The sequence below is a fragment of the Prionailurus bengalensis genome, chromosome A3 (genome assembly GCF_016509475.1).
Source record: "Prionailurus bengalensis isolate Pbe53 chromosome A3, Fcat_Pben_1.1_paternal_pri, whole genome shotgun sequence".
NCBI lineage: Eukaryota > Metazoa > Chordata > Mammalia > Carnivora > Felidae > Prionailurus > Prionailurus bengalensis.
This window is the reverse complement of record NC_057354.1, coordinates 13,637,328-13,652,591: the sequence shown is the minus strand read 5'-3', so window position 1 is coordinate 13,652,591 and position 15,264 is coordinate 13,637,328. Positions and strand designations below refer to the sequence as shown.

The 15,264-nt window shown below is 42.1% G+C and overlaps 1 protein-coding gene across 16 annotated transcripts in view; it reads left to right on the top strand.

Moving 5' to 3' along the window:
* The window catches only part of NCOA3 (nuclear receptor coactivator 3), a 134,531-nt gene that overhangs the window by 107,226 nt on the left and 12,041 nt on the right, over window positions 1-15,264 (top strand). For 8 of the 16 annotated variants that reach the window (XM_043553736.1, XM_043553738.1, XM_043553741.1 and 5 more), the window contains 9 exons: window positions 2,727-2,867; window positions 3,128-3,275; window positions 4,243-4,634; window positions 4,805-5,673; window positions 7,138-7,273; window positions 8,868-9,062; window positions 9,977-10,234; window positions 10,333-10,459; window positions 11,500-11,671. In XM_043553736.1, the coding sequence (XP_043409671.1) occupies window positions 2,727-2,867; window positions 3,128-3,275; window positions 4,243-4,634; window positions 4,805-5,673; window positions 7,138-7,273; window positions 8,868-9,062; window positions 9,977-10,234; window positions 10,333-10,459; window positions 11,500-11,671 (2,438 nt within the window). Of the gene's footprint in view, window positions 1-2,726; window positions 2,868-3,127; window positions 3,276-4,242; window positions 4,635-4,804; window positions 5,674-7,137; window positions 7,274-8,864; window positions 9,063-9,976; window positions 10,235-10,332; window positions 10,460-11,499; window positions 11,672-15,264 lie in introns of all 16 variants that reach the window. The other 8 variants (XM_043553728.1, XM_043553729.1, XM_043553731.1 and 5 more) reach the window with 1 other exon arrangement.

The following is a 15,264-nucleotide window of genomic DNA, read 5'->3' as shown; positions in this document are numbered from 1 at the left end:
GTCCAACATTAGATCTTGGGTGGTAAAGAATTTGCAGTTGGGTCTGCCTGATGTCAAAGCCTGTACTGTTGGCTTTGTGTGCACCTTGTGGACCTGCAATAAGTAATTTGATAAAATGGAATAGGTTTAAATATACATGGGGTGCCTGGGTGGTGGCCCAGTCAGTTCAGCATCCAACTTTGGCTCAAGTCACGATCTCATGGTTCGTGAGTTCGAGCCCCACATCAGGTTCTGCCAGTGGAGCCTGCTTGGGATTCTCCCTCTTTCCGTGTCTCTCCCCCTCTCCCCCTCTCCCCCTCTCCCCCTCTCCCCCTCTCCCCCTCTCCCTCTCTCCCCCTCCCCTTCCCCCTCCTCCTCCCCCTCTCCCTCTCTCCACCCCCCTTTCTACCCCTGCCCTGTGCATATACTCTCTCTATCCCTCTCAAAAATAAACTTGAAAAAAAATTAAATATACGTAACATACCTATAGCTATTACATGTGCATATATATGTATATGTTATGTACACATACATACATACATAACAGTATTCTACTCTTAAAAAAAAAGCTATTTTTGTAGTTTTCAGTCATTTTATGCCAGGCTCAGTTACCTTGTCTTGAAGCTGCTTGAGATTAATTTCCACAGATGAAAAAAATAGTAAAAAAAAGTTTTTTGTATACTTAATTGACAGTCTGTTTACACTGATAAATATTATCTTACATAGGAAAAATTTTTTCTTCATTAACTTACTTTGAGATAATCAAACCTGGTGACAGAAATTTTTATGTGAATTTTTACCTTCTAGAGTGGTTCTTACTCTGTACTGATTATGTTTTGGCAGGCTAAATTTCCTCCCTGAATAACAATATTTCACATTTTATAGCTGAAAATACTAAATAGAACATCTTTAATCAAGCAATTTAGTGAATAGAACCTTTAAAATTATCTCATTAATGTCTCCTCTTATTATAAAAGGTAGAAGTTACCAAGCAGGCAAAGTGAAATCCTTTTGTCTGGTTCACATCTGAGAGCCATCTCACCATAGCCGGCATTTTCTAGTTGCTGTCTCTCCTTTCATAGGAGGTTTCTTGCCCTCCACAGAATACTTATTTTGGACTCTGGAGAGATTTTATTCTCTGTCCCAGATGTGAACTTTTTCTGAGCATCTATTTTGTGTTTGTCATCTGGGTGTCAGAGCTGAGCTCAGAGGAGGGGTTGAGGACAGGCCATCTTTATTCTGGGCACAGCACGCAAACGTTTACTCTTCCCTGCAGTGCATTTGTCACTTCTCCCTAGGTGGGACTCCCCCCCCCCCCCCGTTATTAATATATTTTTTTAATATGTCATGAAGGGTCTGGATTTTACACAGATTCTTAACTGGGGACTCTGTCCATGAGCTCATCCACCGTTAGTACCTTTCTCATCCCCAGCAGCTTTTTCAGAACCATCTTACGCCGTGTGTTTTCCCAATCCAAACCTGATTTTCTTCAGCATTTTTACTTTTCCGACAAACGCATCATGGACAGGGTAAATAGATTGGAAAGCCTTTTCTGTATCTTTCCCAGTCTGTCGGAGATCAGGTCATTAACCACTCCTTTTAAGTCATTTGCCCCTCTTGGGTCAGGATTTCCATCACCTTCCCAATTTGGTGGGCCTGTTAGTGCCAAGCATAAGAGGTTGTCTGGGTCTGAGTATTGCGTTTTCAGTAAGGCATATGTGGAACAGGCAAAAACAACCATTGATTTCTTGATATCAACATGAGCTTTCAGTCATGGTCTGGCACTTTTTGCCGTGGAGCGTATTTTGTCTTGGGCATCCATGTCCCGAATGTTGATCTCACGGTTTTTGCCCAGGGCATCCTCAGTAATTATTTTGAACTTCTAAAATGTGACTTCAACCTTCTGGGGACCAGTAAGGCTCACTTCAGAAGCACAGTTCTTGAGGCCATCAGAGACCATTGTGGTCCGTCGACAGAGTTCTTGTGACTGATGTTTGCTGAACATTCCTTTCACTGAACGTAGCGGGTGCTTTCTCCTCATATTGCTCTTTCTTCGACAACGGATCGACTGTTTTCTTCTTGGCTCCTTTTGCCACATTTTGTTAGGTGTTTATTATTGCCAATGTTTATTCTTGTCCTAATACTGCTCAGAAAGTGTTGAGAGGCCTAGCCATTTTTTTAAAGGGCCATCTTCATAAAACCTTTAATTCTGTAGTGTTTTTGAGTTGTATAAGTTTTGTCTCTCTAGTGTATTTGATGTTAAACAAAAGTTGTCAGGAACTTCCAGACTGGTAGAAATGAGTATTTGGTTAGCCTTCCTGGTTTAGATTTTAAGTGTCCAAAGATGCAGTCACCTCTCAGATGAAAAGAATTGTCCCTGCTAGCTGTGTAGGTAGGTATTTTCATAGCTGCAGGGACAGACTAGCTTCAGAAGAACAGTTTTGCTGGTAGGTGGTGTGTTTTTCCTTTAAGTGAAAATGAACCTGAGGTTATCTGGCCGTGTTCTATTCTGTACATTCAGAAAGTGAAAGGAGTTCTGTGATCCTCTGTACAGGAGGACATTTAAGGTAAGAATGTCCTGTAGGACTGTGTCCTTAAAAATAAAAGCCCTGGATCTAGCAGAGTAAACAGAGCAAAGATTTGGGGTCTGTATTTGAATCTTCAGAGCTAAGCCATTCGGTCAGCGGTCAGCGTGCAACCAGTAAATACTTGAGGGTTGCATTTAACTCTTTGTTTTCTGTTAATAGGAAAAGTTGTCAATATAGATACAAATTCACTGAGATCTTCCATGAGGCCTGGCTTTGAAGATATTATCCGAAGGTGTATCCAGAGATTTTTTAGTCTTAATGATGGTCAGTCGTGGTCCCAGAAACGTCACTATCAAGAAGGTAAAGAATTCTGAGGTTGATTCTTGGTCCTGTTTGTTTTTGTGTTTGTATATCACATAAAGTACGTACACGGCTGTAGTTGCTGTTGTGTGCATGTGGGGCAGGAATTCTTGTAGCCTGCTTGTAATTTTGGTGCAGGTCCAGTGTTTTCCCTGGATTTTGAAAATGTGGCACTTGAAGTAGATTTCCTTTCTCTCCTCTCTTACATGTGTCTGTTTTGCCAACTGTAGTCGCTAGTAATGGTGTATTTTCCCCAACAGCTTATATCCATGGCCATGCAGAAACCCCGGTGTATAGATTCTCATTGGCCGACGGAACCATAGTGACTGCACAGACCAAAAGCAAACTCTTCCGAAACCCTGTCACAAATGATCGGCATGGCTTTGTCTCGACCCACTTTCTTCAGAGGTAATGATAGATTCCTGCATCTCCTCACATTAAATGCAGCGGTATTCTCAGGGTGCCTTATTATTAATGTGAAAAGCAAGATTTAATAGAAAAAGCAGAGCCTTTGGATTTGCTGAAGTGAGTTTAGATTCCTGGGTTATGACATATTTTTTAAGGTTATATTTTTATGTGAAAGTGAGGATTTGCTCATTAGTTACTTCCTGGGAAAGCTGGGGAATGGGAAGGCCTAATGGATAAAAGAACTATCTAATGTGACTACCGCTGTTCCCTTTCATTTCTGATGATGTGTTACATTGCTTCCAGGGATTGCATTTAAAATTTGAAAGTAGACTCTAAGCAAAACTGAGAGTTACTCTTGTTGCTAGTGGTAAATGAGCAACACGTGGAAAAGCAGGATATTTACCCATTAACGATCTTGCATAATTTGCAGGTACCTCCAGGTTAGCCCCTAGATGTGTGGCGACTCTAGTAAAGTCCCGCCGAGATTCCAGTTAGTGTAACTGTTGGTCCTCAGTGCTGTGGTGGTGGTCACTCCTAGATTTTGTGGCATATTAAGAAGTATTTCACTGGCTCGTCATAACTGATCAGTATTTAGGTTGGAATTGGTACTAAGTGTTGGAATGGTGCCTAGGAAGTGAAGTTCGTGGCACTTCATCATTTAAAAAAAAAATCTTGAGTGTTTTAATGCATGCTTGTAATGTTTAAAAAAAAAATTTTTTTTTAATGTTTATTTCTGAGACAGAGAGAGACCGAGCATGAGTGGGGGAGGGGCAGAGAGAGAGGGAGACACAGAATCCGAAGCAGGCTCCAGGCTCTGAGCTGTCAGCACAGAGCCCGACGCGGGGCTCGAACTCACTGACCACAAGATCGTGACCTGAGCTGCAGTTGGACATTTAACCAACTGAGCCACCCAGGCTCCCCGCATGCTTGTAATATTTTAGTGAAGGTTTGTCTTCTTTCTTTGCAGGGAACAGAATGGGTATAGACCAAACGCGAATCCTGTCGGACAAGGCATTAGACCTCCAGCAGCTGGATGCAACAGTTCGGTAGGCGGCATGAGCATGTCGCCAAACCAAGGCTTACAGATGCTAAGCGGCAGGCCCTATGGCTTGGCCGACCCCAGCTCCACAGGGCAGATGAGTGGGCCTAGGTATGGGGCTTCCAGCACCATAGCTTCAATGAACGCTGGGCCAGGCATGCAGTCCCCATCTTCCTATCAGAATAGCACCTATGGTCTCAACATGAGTAGCCCCCCACACGGGAGCCCTGGCCTTGGCTCCAACCAGCAGAACATCATGATTTCTCCTCGTAATCGTGGGAGTCCAAAGATGGCCTCACACCAGTTTTCTCCTGTTGCAGGTATTTGTGTTGGCATTTCTGTTTCTTTATTTTTTACTCTTCAGTAATCCTTCTCTTTTTATTCTGCTGCAATTCTTGTAAAGTCAGTTCATTTTATAATAGAGTTAAGTGGCATTTTGTTACAGCATCTGATAGTCTTAATTCTTGCCTTAATTTTTCTCCACATCCAGGTGTGCACTCGCCCATGGGATCTTCTGGAAATACTGGGAGCCACAGCTTTTCTAGTAGCTCTCTGAGTGCTCTTCAAGCCATCAGTGAGGGTGTGGGGACTTCTCTTTTATCCACTCTGTCTTCACCAGGCCCCAAACTGGATAACTCTCCCAATATGAATATAAGCCAGCCAAGTAAAGTGAACAGTCAGGATTCCAAGAGTCCCCTGGGCTTGTATTGTGATCAGAATCCAGTGGAGAGTTCAATGTGTCAGTCAAATAGCAGGGATCACCTCAGTGACAAAGAAAGTAAGGAGAGCAGTATCGAAGGGGCAGAGAATCAGAGGGGTCCTCTGGAAAGCAAAGGTCATAAAAAATTACTGCAGTTACTTACCTGTTCTTCTGATGATCGGGGTCATTCCTCTTTGACCAACTCCCCCCTGGATTCAGGTTGTAAAGACTCTTCCATTAGTGTCACCAGCCCCTCTGGCGTCTCTTCTTCGACCTCTGGAGGAGTGTCCTCCACATCCAATATGCACGGGTCACTGCTGCAGGAGAAACACCGGATCCTGCACAAGTTGCTGCAGAATGGGAATTCACCCGCAGAAGTAGCCAAGATTACCGCAGAAGCCACGGGGAAAGACACCGGGAGCGCAGCGTCTGGTGTGGAAGGAGGCGTCAAGCAGGAGCAACTGAGTCCCAAGAAGAAGGAGAATAATGCACTTCTTAGATACCTGCTGGACAGGGATGATCCCAGTGATCCGCTCTCTAAAGAACTGCAGCCCAAAGTGGAAGGAATGGACAATAAGGGGAGTCAGTGCAGCAGCTCCGCCGTTCCTAGCTCGAGTCAAGAGAAAGACTCTAAAATTAAGACAGAAGCAAGCGAAGAGGTAATCTGTTCTATTTTCCAGCTTAGTCATTGTGGTTAATCCTTGCATTTCTGTGTTAGAAAGACAGTATGTGACGTGCAAAACCTTATCTTCTAGTTTAGGTTTATGTGATGGAAGTTATTCTTGAGCTGTCGGTTCTTTGTCATTCTTTTGGGCATCGTGAAGTGTAATGTGACGCAATTTGGAAATAACCAGATGTGGGTGTTTTAAAATGTGACTATAACTTGAACCAGTTAGTAGAGAATTTGAAAATTTTCATGGAGGTTTTGTTGTTGGAATGAGAAGGTTGGGTCATGTAATGGTATAGTAGAAAGAAATGGGGGGGAAAACTTAATGCGTTAAGTAACAGAATTTTGATTTTTACCTAAAATCATGTTTCCCTCTGTACAGGATCTCATTCCATATAAGCGTTTGTCAAACTCTGACTCCTCTGGGAGGTGTTAATATGCACCTGAGAAAATTAAAGTCTTGGGGAAGTCTTGCTGTTAGGATGTCTATTTAATTTTTGTTTAACCTAGTGCTCCAAATTTATGGACCAAGAGCTCTTTTTATTTTTATTTTATTAAAAAATTTTTTTAATGTTTATTTATATTTGAGAGAGAGAGACAGAGTGTGAACAGGGGAGGGATAGAGAGAGGAGACAGAATGTGAAGCAGGCTTCAGGCTGTGAACTGTCAGCACAGAGCCCGACGCGGGGCTTGAACCCATAAACCTCGAGATCATGACCTGAGCCGAAGTCAGATGCTTAACTGACTGAGCCACCCAGGCACCCCCCCCCCCCCCCCCAGACCTTTTTAAAGCATGCCTGTGAATCTTTTGTTGAATGTCAGCTTGTTGCCTTTGTTACTAATCATACTGGTTTTGGAAGGTATGTATAGAGGCAGGCCTCTCTGTCAGCTGATGATCCTGAGTAACACTAGCTCGAAAATACCTACGGGGGCGCCTGGGTGGCACAGTCGGTTAGGCGTCCGACTTCAGCCAGGTCACGATCTCGCGGTCCGGGAGTTCGAGCCCCACGTCAGGCTCTGGGCTGATGGCTCAGAGCCTGGAGCCTGTTTCCGATTCTGTGTCTCCCTCTCTCTCTGCCCCTCCCCTGTTCATGCTCTGTCTCTGTCCCAAAAATAAATAAACGTTGAAAAAAAAATTTAAAAAAAAAAAAAAAAGAAAAAAAAAGAAAATACCTACGGTTTGAGAATTAAAGTTCTAGTGCAGATTTAAAAATGCCCCTGTTGAAAGCACTTCCAAACCCAGAGATTTATTTCAGTAGTTAAAACTATTCTTCATTTCAAGGAAGAAGAGTTAGGGTGGGGGTCTTAGTAAGCTAGCCTTTAAGTTGGGCGTTACCATTTCCGGTAACTTGTATTTTACTTGTTCCCGTTTCATTTGTATTCTTCTGATGAATGTGTATGCATATATATCTAGTCATGCACACAGGTTAATTAAAAAAAACTTTTTTCCCCCCAGGGATCTGGAGATTTGGATAATCTAGATGCTATACTTGGTGATCTGACTAGTTCTGACTTCTACAATAATTCCGTATCCACAAATGGTAGTAATCTTGGAACCAAGCAGCAGATGTTTCAGGGAACTAATTCTCTGGGTAAGGAAGAACTAGGTTTTATTCTTGCTGCCTTTTTAACGTCTCTTCACACTTGTATGTATAGTTAACCCTTGAACAACACAGGTTTGAACAGCACATGTTTATTTACACACGTGTATTTTTTAAAAATAAATACAGTACAGTACTATAAACATTTTCTCATGGTTTTCTTAATGTTTTCTCCATTTTATTATGAGAGTGCAGTATATAATACATATGACATACAAAATATGTGTTAATTGACTTATCAAAGTCCTTTGGTCAAAGTAGATAATTAGTAGTAAGTTTTTGGGGAATCAGAAGTTGTATGGATTTTTTACTGTGTTGGGGGCTTGGTGCCCCTAAGCCCTGTGTTGTTCAAGAGTCAGCTGTGCTCTTACACTAAGATTGGAATCTAAGCATTTTTTTTAAGAGAAAGAGGGCAAGCATGTGTGTGTGCGAGCAGTGAGGAGGGGCGGAGAGAGAATCTTCAGCAGCTTTATGCTCAGTGTGATGCAGGGCTCAATGTCATGACTCTGAGGTCGTGGCCCGAGTTGATGTCAAGACGCTCAACCAACTGAGCCACCCAGGAGCCCCTAATTAGCATTTGTAAACTTCAAAATGCATACTCTACCGCTCAGTTTTGAATACTAATTCATAGTGCATATGTTTTAAAAAGCTTTCTGGACGTCTTTCTATTTTTTAAAATTTCCTGTTTCTAATTAATATACCAGTAATCCTGGAACTTTTAGGAAAATGTTCATCATTGGTTGCTCCAGATGAGTACCAGGTACCTGAGCATCTATTTTTGTGAGGCAGAGACTTAAATTAAAAAGCAACTAAAACTGTAGATAGAAGCCTGTCCTGTGACATTTATGGAACCTGGTTATCTAGCTGGGAGACTTCTTTAGTGTTTGCTGATTCTCCCTCAGCCTCTCTTCCACAGCTATGTGGTTTCCTCATTCATCAGTTTAACGAGGGTATATTATAGGTATCGATCAAAAAAGAATAATTCACAGTTATCAGGAATGGTGATTATTCATTTTCGATGGCACTGTTTCCTAAACTAAAATGGATAGATCAATCAAATGGATTGGAAACAGTAAAAAGTTAGGAAATTTTGTATTTCATTCCTTGTTTGACTAGAGGGCAACTTACCTGGTTATATTTAATTATAAAATTTTAAACAGAATCCACTTAAGAAGTTCCCTTAGGGAAGAACCTCTGGCAGTTTGAATGTTGTAGCAGTTGTAATATTAAGCGAAGCAGAACACAAATGACCGTATCAGGCTGCAGAATGATGCCCTAGTACAGCAGCCAGTGCTGGGATTCTTGTTTTCTACTGGATTTGGAATATGGCGTTTTTGTCGTTGTCGTCGTCGTCTTTCTTCTTCTTCTTCTTCTTCTTCTTCTTCTTCTTCTTCTTCTTCTTCTTCTTCTTCTTCTTCTTTGTGTGTGTGTGTGTGTGTGTGTGTGTGTGTGTGTGTGTGTTTAGTGTTTATTTTAGTAAGAGACAGTCTTGTGTGGGTGGTGTTGGTATTGATGTGTTGTCCTTGATTACTTATGTACTGAATGGTCAGAGGACATTTTGTATTGTGTATCTGTGTTTCAGCAGGTTTGAGGAGCCCACAGTCTGTGCAGTCCATTCGTCCTCCATATAACCGAGCGGTGTCTCTAGATAGCCCTGTTTCTGTTGGCTCGAGTCCTCCAGTAAAGAATATCAGTGCTTTCCCCATGTTACCAAAGCAGCCCATGTTGGGTGGGAATCCAAGAATGATGGATAGTCAGGAAAATTATGGCTCAACTATGGGTATGTTATTTCTAATAAGTATTTATGATTAAACTTTTCTTTTGGGAAAAGCAAATTTAGAATACTTAAAGCCATTTAAATAATTGGGATTAAGTAATAGGTTTATGAGTAACAGTAGCACAGTAGTTCTTTCATAAGTCTCCTTAATTTATTCTGTGGCCTGGTTATTTAAGCTCTTTAAAAAATATTTATTTATTTTGAGAGAAAGCGAGAGAGAGAGAGAGATTATGAGAATGTGTGCATGCGAGACACGAGCGAGTGGGGGAGGGGCAGAGAGAGGGAGAGAGAGGATCCCAAGCAGGCTCTCTGCTGAGAGCACAGATCCTGACGTGGGGCTTGATCCCATGAACTATGAGATCATGACCCGAGCTGAAATTCGCCTAATGCTTAACCAAACGAGCCACCCGGGCACCCCTGGCTATTTAAACTCTTAAGGAAGCTTTCGGTCTGAGACCTTTTCTAACTTGTAATGAATACATGGCAACAGTTGCCTATCAAAATATGTATGTATGTATGTATTTATTTATTTAAAGTTTAATTTTAATTTTATTTTTTTTAACGTTTATTAATTTTTGAGACAGAGAGAGAGAGAGCATGAACGGGGGAGGGGCAGAGAGAGACAGGGAGACACAGAATCGGAAGCAGGCTCCAGGCTCTGAGCTATCAGCCCAGAGTCCGACCGTGAGATCGTGACCCGAGCTGAAGTCGGACGCTTAACCGACTGAGCCACCCAGGCGCCCCTCAAAAAATATCTTTAAAAAAATAGTCTTTATAGTTGGCCAGTCCTGTTTTTAGGATGACAAAGCTTTTATTTTATTTTTATTTTTGGTTAAGTTCATGTGTAATGACGGTACTTACACAGCAAGGATTTCATGATAATCTGGAAAAGACGTAATCATTTCTACCTGTTTCAGGTGGACCAAACAGAAATGTGACTGTGAATCAGACTGCTTCCTCGGGAGACTGGGGCTTGCCAAGCTCAAAGACGAGCAGAATGGAGCCTTTGAGTTCAAACTCCATGGGAAGACCAGGAGCGGATTACAACGCTTCTTTACCCAGACCTGCAGTGAGCGGCTCGATGCCCACGTTGCCCCTTCGGTCCGCTGGCATCCCAGGTGCGAGGCCGGCGTTGCCGCCACAGCAGCCGCCACAGCAGCAGATGCTTCAAATGCGTAAGCGTCCCCTTCGCCAAAAGAGAAAGTGAGATGACACGGGGCGGTGTTTGCTCTTGCCTTCTTTGAAAACGCATCCCCTCTTTTTCCTCCACCAGGGCCTGGTGAAATTCCGATGGGAATGGGGGTCAGTCCGTATGGCCAGGCAGCACCGTCCAACCAGCCGGGTTCCTGGCCAGATGGCATGTTGTCCGTGGAACAAGGCTCTCATGGGACTCAAAATAGGTGAGGCTTTATTATGTGACTCTGTAGAAGATGTTAGCATTGGATTATCTAGAATGCTCAGAGCACAGGAGCAAACCTGAAAGAGAATGAGAAAAACTCACTGTGACCGAGGTGCCTGGTTGCCACCTGGGCATTTCAGGGATGATGGTGAAAGTGCACCACAGCACTCTGTTTCTGTGAAACATTGTGTGTCTTCTGTTTTTGTTTAGCTTGATCAGTTACTCATTTGCATGAAAGAAGCCACCTGTCAGTGTCAGTTCTGTCTTTAGTTCTGTAATAGAGAAAAAATGGCTTGATCTGTTGGGGGGACAGTGGTGTAGCTTTGTGCGTTTATTAGCTTCAGTGCTTCTCTACCCAGTGGAGAACAAATAGCCTCACCACAGAATTTTTCCTGAGGCAGAATGAGTATCTAGGTCCATGCCCTTCTGATGTGTTGGAGGGCTATGGCACCTTATTGTGGGTAAATGGAATTTGTATTGTACTTGTTAACACGTGAGCTCTGTGGCCACGGGGAACAAAAAGTTATTTTGGCAGGTCCCAGGCTAAGTTTGCTGATGGTTGAACATTTGTGTTTTTTTCTTTTTTTCTGGTCCTTGGTGGGTTACTTCACCTTAACAAATATCATAACCGTGACCACCTCTGTTCTTGTATGATCTTGAGAATAGCACCCTGTTCCACCCCCCTCAACCTCTGCTGTCCCCTAAATGTGTAGGGATCTAGCAGTTACATTTGGTGGTGGGAGTGTGTGCTAGACATGTGTAAGCTAGATGTGGTAGCTGTGGATGGCCTGGTGGAAGCTTAAAATTGTGGGCCTTCAATTTCAGTTGGGGACATTTGCTCTTCTCTCTTAACCAACCAAGTTGGTTTATTGTTTCTACTTGTAATAATTAAGGTATTACTGTATATTAAAAACGTGTGTGGTTAGAGAGAGAGAGAGAGAGAGAGAGAGAGAGAGAGAGAGTGTGTGTGTGTGTGTGTGTGTGTGTGTCAGTCAGTAAGAGGAGAAGCACCACTGGCATTGATTGCAAGTCTCTGTTTAGGCCACTTCTTAGGAATTCCCTGGATGATCTTCTCGGGCCACCTTCTAACCTGGAAGGGCAGAGTGATGAACGAGCGTTGTTGGACCAGCTACACACTCTCTTGAGCAACACAGATGCCACAGGCTTGGAAGAAATTGACAGAGCTCTGGGCATCCCTGAACTTGTGAATCAAGTAGGTAGCATTAACATGGAAATGGAAGTGTGTATGTGCACACGTGTGTGCATACATTCATGAAGCCATGCACAAGAATGCCTGTATGTGTATCTTTCCGATCACTTGTGTTACCTCACTGTGTTCACGGAGAGTGATGATCGGAGTTCCTAACCCTCACAAGCACTGTGCTGTGGCCCATGTGGATGAAGGCACACATAGTGTGGACAAGCAAGTGGTGAAACAGATACAGAGCATGATTATTCTTTTAAATCTTTTTCAGTCTGTTGGGCAACAAAGGTGCTTGTTTTATTTATTTTTTTAAAGATTTGAGTAACCTGTATACCCACTGTGAATTTTGAACTCAAAACCCTAAGATCAGGAGTGTCATACTGAACCAACTAAGCCAGCCAGGTGCCCCAAAGATGTTTGTCTTAAATTGTATTTTGTTGATTGCAAGATAGAACGTATTTTATGTTTTTTTTTATATGTATTTTAAAAATAGTTTTCTGATGGAGTTTTTCTTGTTATGCAACAGTACGTTATTTATGTAGGTTTACTTATTGATTTATTGATTCTTTCATTTAACAAATATTTACCTTCTATATGCCAGTTAGTGTTAGAGGTTGAGGGGAAGTAGTGAACAAACGAATTCCTGCTCCCGAAGCTCACATCCCATTGGACAGGCAAGCATCAGGCAAGGAGCCACCTGGATAGCAGCAGACACGGTAGGGTAGAGATTAGCAGGAAAGGCCTAGGAGACTAGGAGACTATCGTAAAAGAACCTTTTCTTGGGGTGTGGACGGGGTGTCCAGATTTTACTCTAAAAATGCCCTCTACCTGAGCTACCATTTGAAGGCTGTTAACTTGTCTCCTACGTTTAAATCGTTTTCCCAGTTTCTTTTCAGTGGGGACTTGTTTGTAGTTTTGTTCTTTAGTTTAAAAGTGTTTGTGTTTTCAAGTCCAGGATGATGAGATGAAGAATTACTGGGGACTCGAGTGAACGGTCAGGAAAGCTTTTTCTGGGGAGATGGCATGTAAGTTGATGTTTGAAGGGTGAGTCGGAGCCAGCTCAGAACACAGCAAGGGGAAGAATGTTCCATAAGGGGTATGGCTAACTCAAAGGTCCTCAGGCAGAAAAGGGCTTGGGGGTTCAACAAAGTGACTAAAAGTCCATGAGAGAGAGGGAGGGATTGCTGTAGGATGATGTTGGAGAGGAGAGGTCAGTGGAGGTTAGGTTCCACAAAGCCATCTTAAGGAGTCTTCCATTTTTCTGCTATATTGGGAAGCCATAAAAGATTTTAAGCAGGGTAGTGAAGAGATTTGCTGTTCTTTTTTGTTACTTCTAATTTTAATTTTTTTTAAGTTCATTTATTTTGAGGGGGAGAGAGAGAGTTGGGGGGGAGGGGCAGAGAGAGGATGGGTACAGAAGATCCAAAGCAGGTTCTGTGTTGACAGCAGAGACCCCCATGTGGGGTCTCGAACTCATGAACCATGAGAACATGACCCGAGCCAAAGTCGGACACTTAACCGACTAAGCGGTCCAGGCACCCCTAATTGTTATTTTTGCCAAGTAATCTGTGTTTGTAACTTTGAAATGATACAGAAATATACTCTTTGAAGAATCATGCACATTTACCCTAGTCAGCGATAGTGAAACTCAGCTCTTTATTTTGGGAATGTTCTAAGTAATATGCTTGTGCAACTGTCCTTCATCAACTTCAATCTGTATCTGTTGATTTCCTGATAGGATAGTTGACTGTGCATTCATAGTCCCTTATCTGAGAACTTGGGGCTCAGGAATTTTTGGATTTAGAAAGATCAAGTGGTTGTGTATGTGCCACATACTCTGTGATGCCCCTGGTGGAGTTTTGAGCAATATTGTAGTTTTAGGCAGTAGCCGGTCATCATACATGCTAATATTTTTATAGCAAAATAGTCACACCAAATGAGACATCTAGAGATTATGTATTGCTTCATTAAGTTCAGATCAAGTTTTGCTATTAAATACATTTAGTGCAGATGAAAAATTGTGTTGCTTTTTTTAGAACTTTTTTTTTTTTTTTTGGATTTTTTTTTGGAATTTCAGATAAATTGTGGATCTGTATTTACCTCCCCTTTCTCCACATCCATACGCATTACATAGTACTCCCAGAATAATTATGTCTTTTGTTGTTAAATAGGTGGTCAATATTTATATTAATTTGACTCCTTGCTGAGCTAGGTATAGTTTGTATAGGATTTTGGTTTTGGTTTGTCTGATTTTGAGTTAATTGCCCTTTTTTTGTTTGTTTGTTTTTTGTTTTTGTTTATTTTGAGAGAGAGAGAGACAGAGACAGCATGAGTGGAGGAGGGGCGGAGAGAGAGAATCTCAAGCAGGCTCTGCACTGATTCGGGGCTCAAGTTCGTGAAACTGAGAGATCATGACCTGAGCCAAAACCAAGAGTCAGATGCTTAACCGACTGAGCCAGCCAGGTGCCCCAACTGCCTTCCTTTTTGATTTGCTTTGTTTTTACACATTTCTAATCCTTTCCAAATACTGCAGCGGAACTGTAGAATTTCTCTTAATTTTTTCTTCACGTATTCAGACACATTTTTAGGTAATTCTTCAGTTCCTTGTTTCCCTCTTGTGATTCTCTGTTGGTCTGCTTTACTCTGTCCTGAGAGGCAGGTCTAGACGCTTTTCTGTGTCAGATCTCCCAGCTCTGGTCCCAAGTGGTTTTCCCTCTTGCTTTATTCCTTTGTTTTGTTGAAACACAGTTTCTGTTAATTTCTCCACCCCCACTGCATGGGATAAAGTCTGAAAATATCTTTTATTCCACTCTCCTGCATTAAATTTTGGGTTGAAAATAATTTTTTCTTAGCATTCTGAAAGAATTGTTTGATAGCTTTCTGGCATCCATTGTTGCCATTGACTCATAGTCAGTCTGATTCCTGTTTTTATGTGTGATTAGTTTTTTCTGTTTGGAATTATTCAGGAACTTTTTCTCTGAAATTGCAGGAAGCCTTATCTTGGTATGGGCCTTGTTTCATTCATTCTGCTGTATATCAAGTGCACAGATAATCTTTTTGGTTTGGGGGCATTTTCTGTGTCCTGTCTTTTTTTTAACCAGTGAGTTTTGTTTTCAGTTCTTAATACACTAGTGTTTTCGTTTTTTTAAATATAATTTGTCAAATTGGCTAACGTACAGTGTGCCCTTGGTTTTGGGGGTAGATTCCCATGGTTCATCAGTTACTTACAACACCCAGTGCTCATCCCAACAAGCACTCTCCTCAGTGCTCATCACCCATTTTCCCCTCTCCCGCCCGCCCCTCCCCCCGCCATCCACCCTCAGTTTGTTCTCTGTATTTAAGAGTCTCTTGTGGTTTGCCTCCCTCCCTCTCTGTTTGGTGACTCGTGAGTTTTAATTGCATTTATTAGTAATGAGGCTGAACATTAGTAAAGCTTACAGACATGTCATTTGGTATCATTTCTTTAATAATTTTATCTCTTCTGTTTTTTTCTTCTTGGATGTTGATTGACATGTTGGGTATTACACTGAGGAGTCTCTGTTTTTTAATCTCTCTTTTTCTTGTCTCTGAGTAACGTTTTATTTGAGTCACTTTCATGTTGA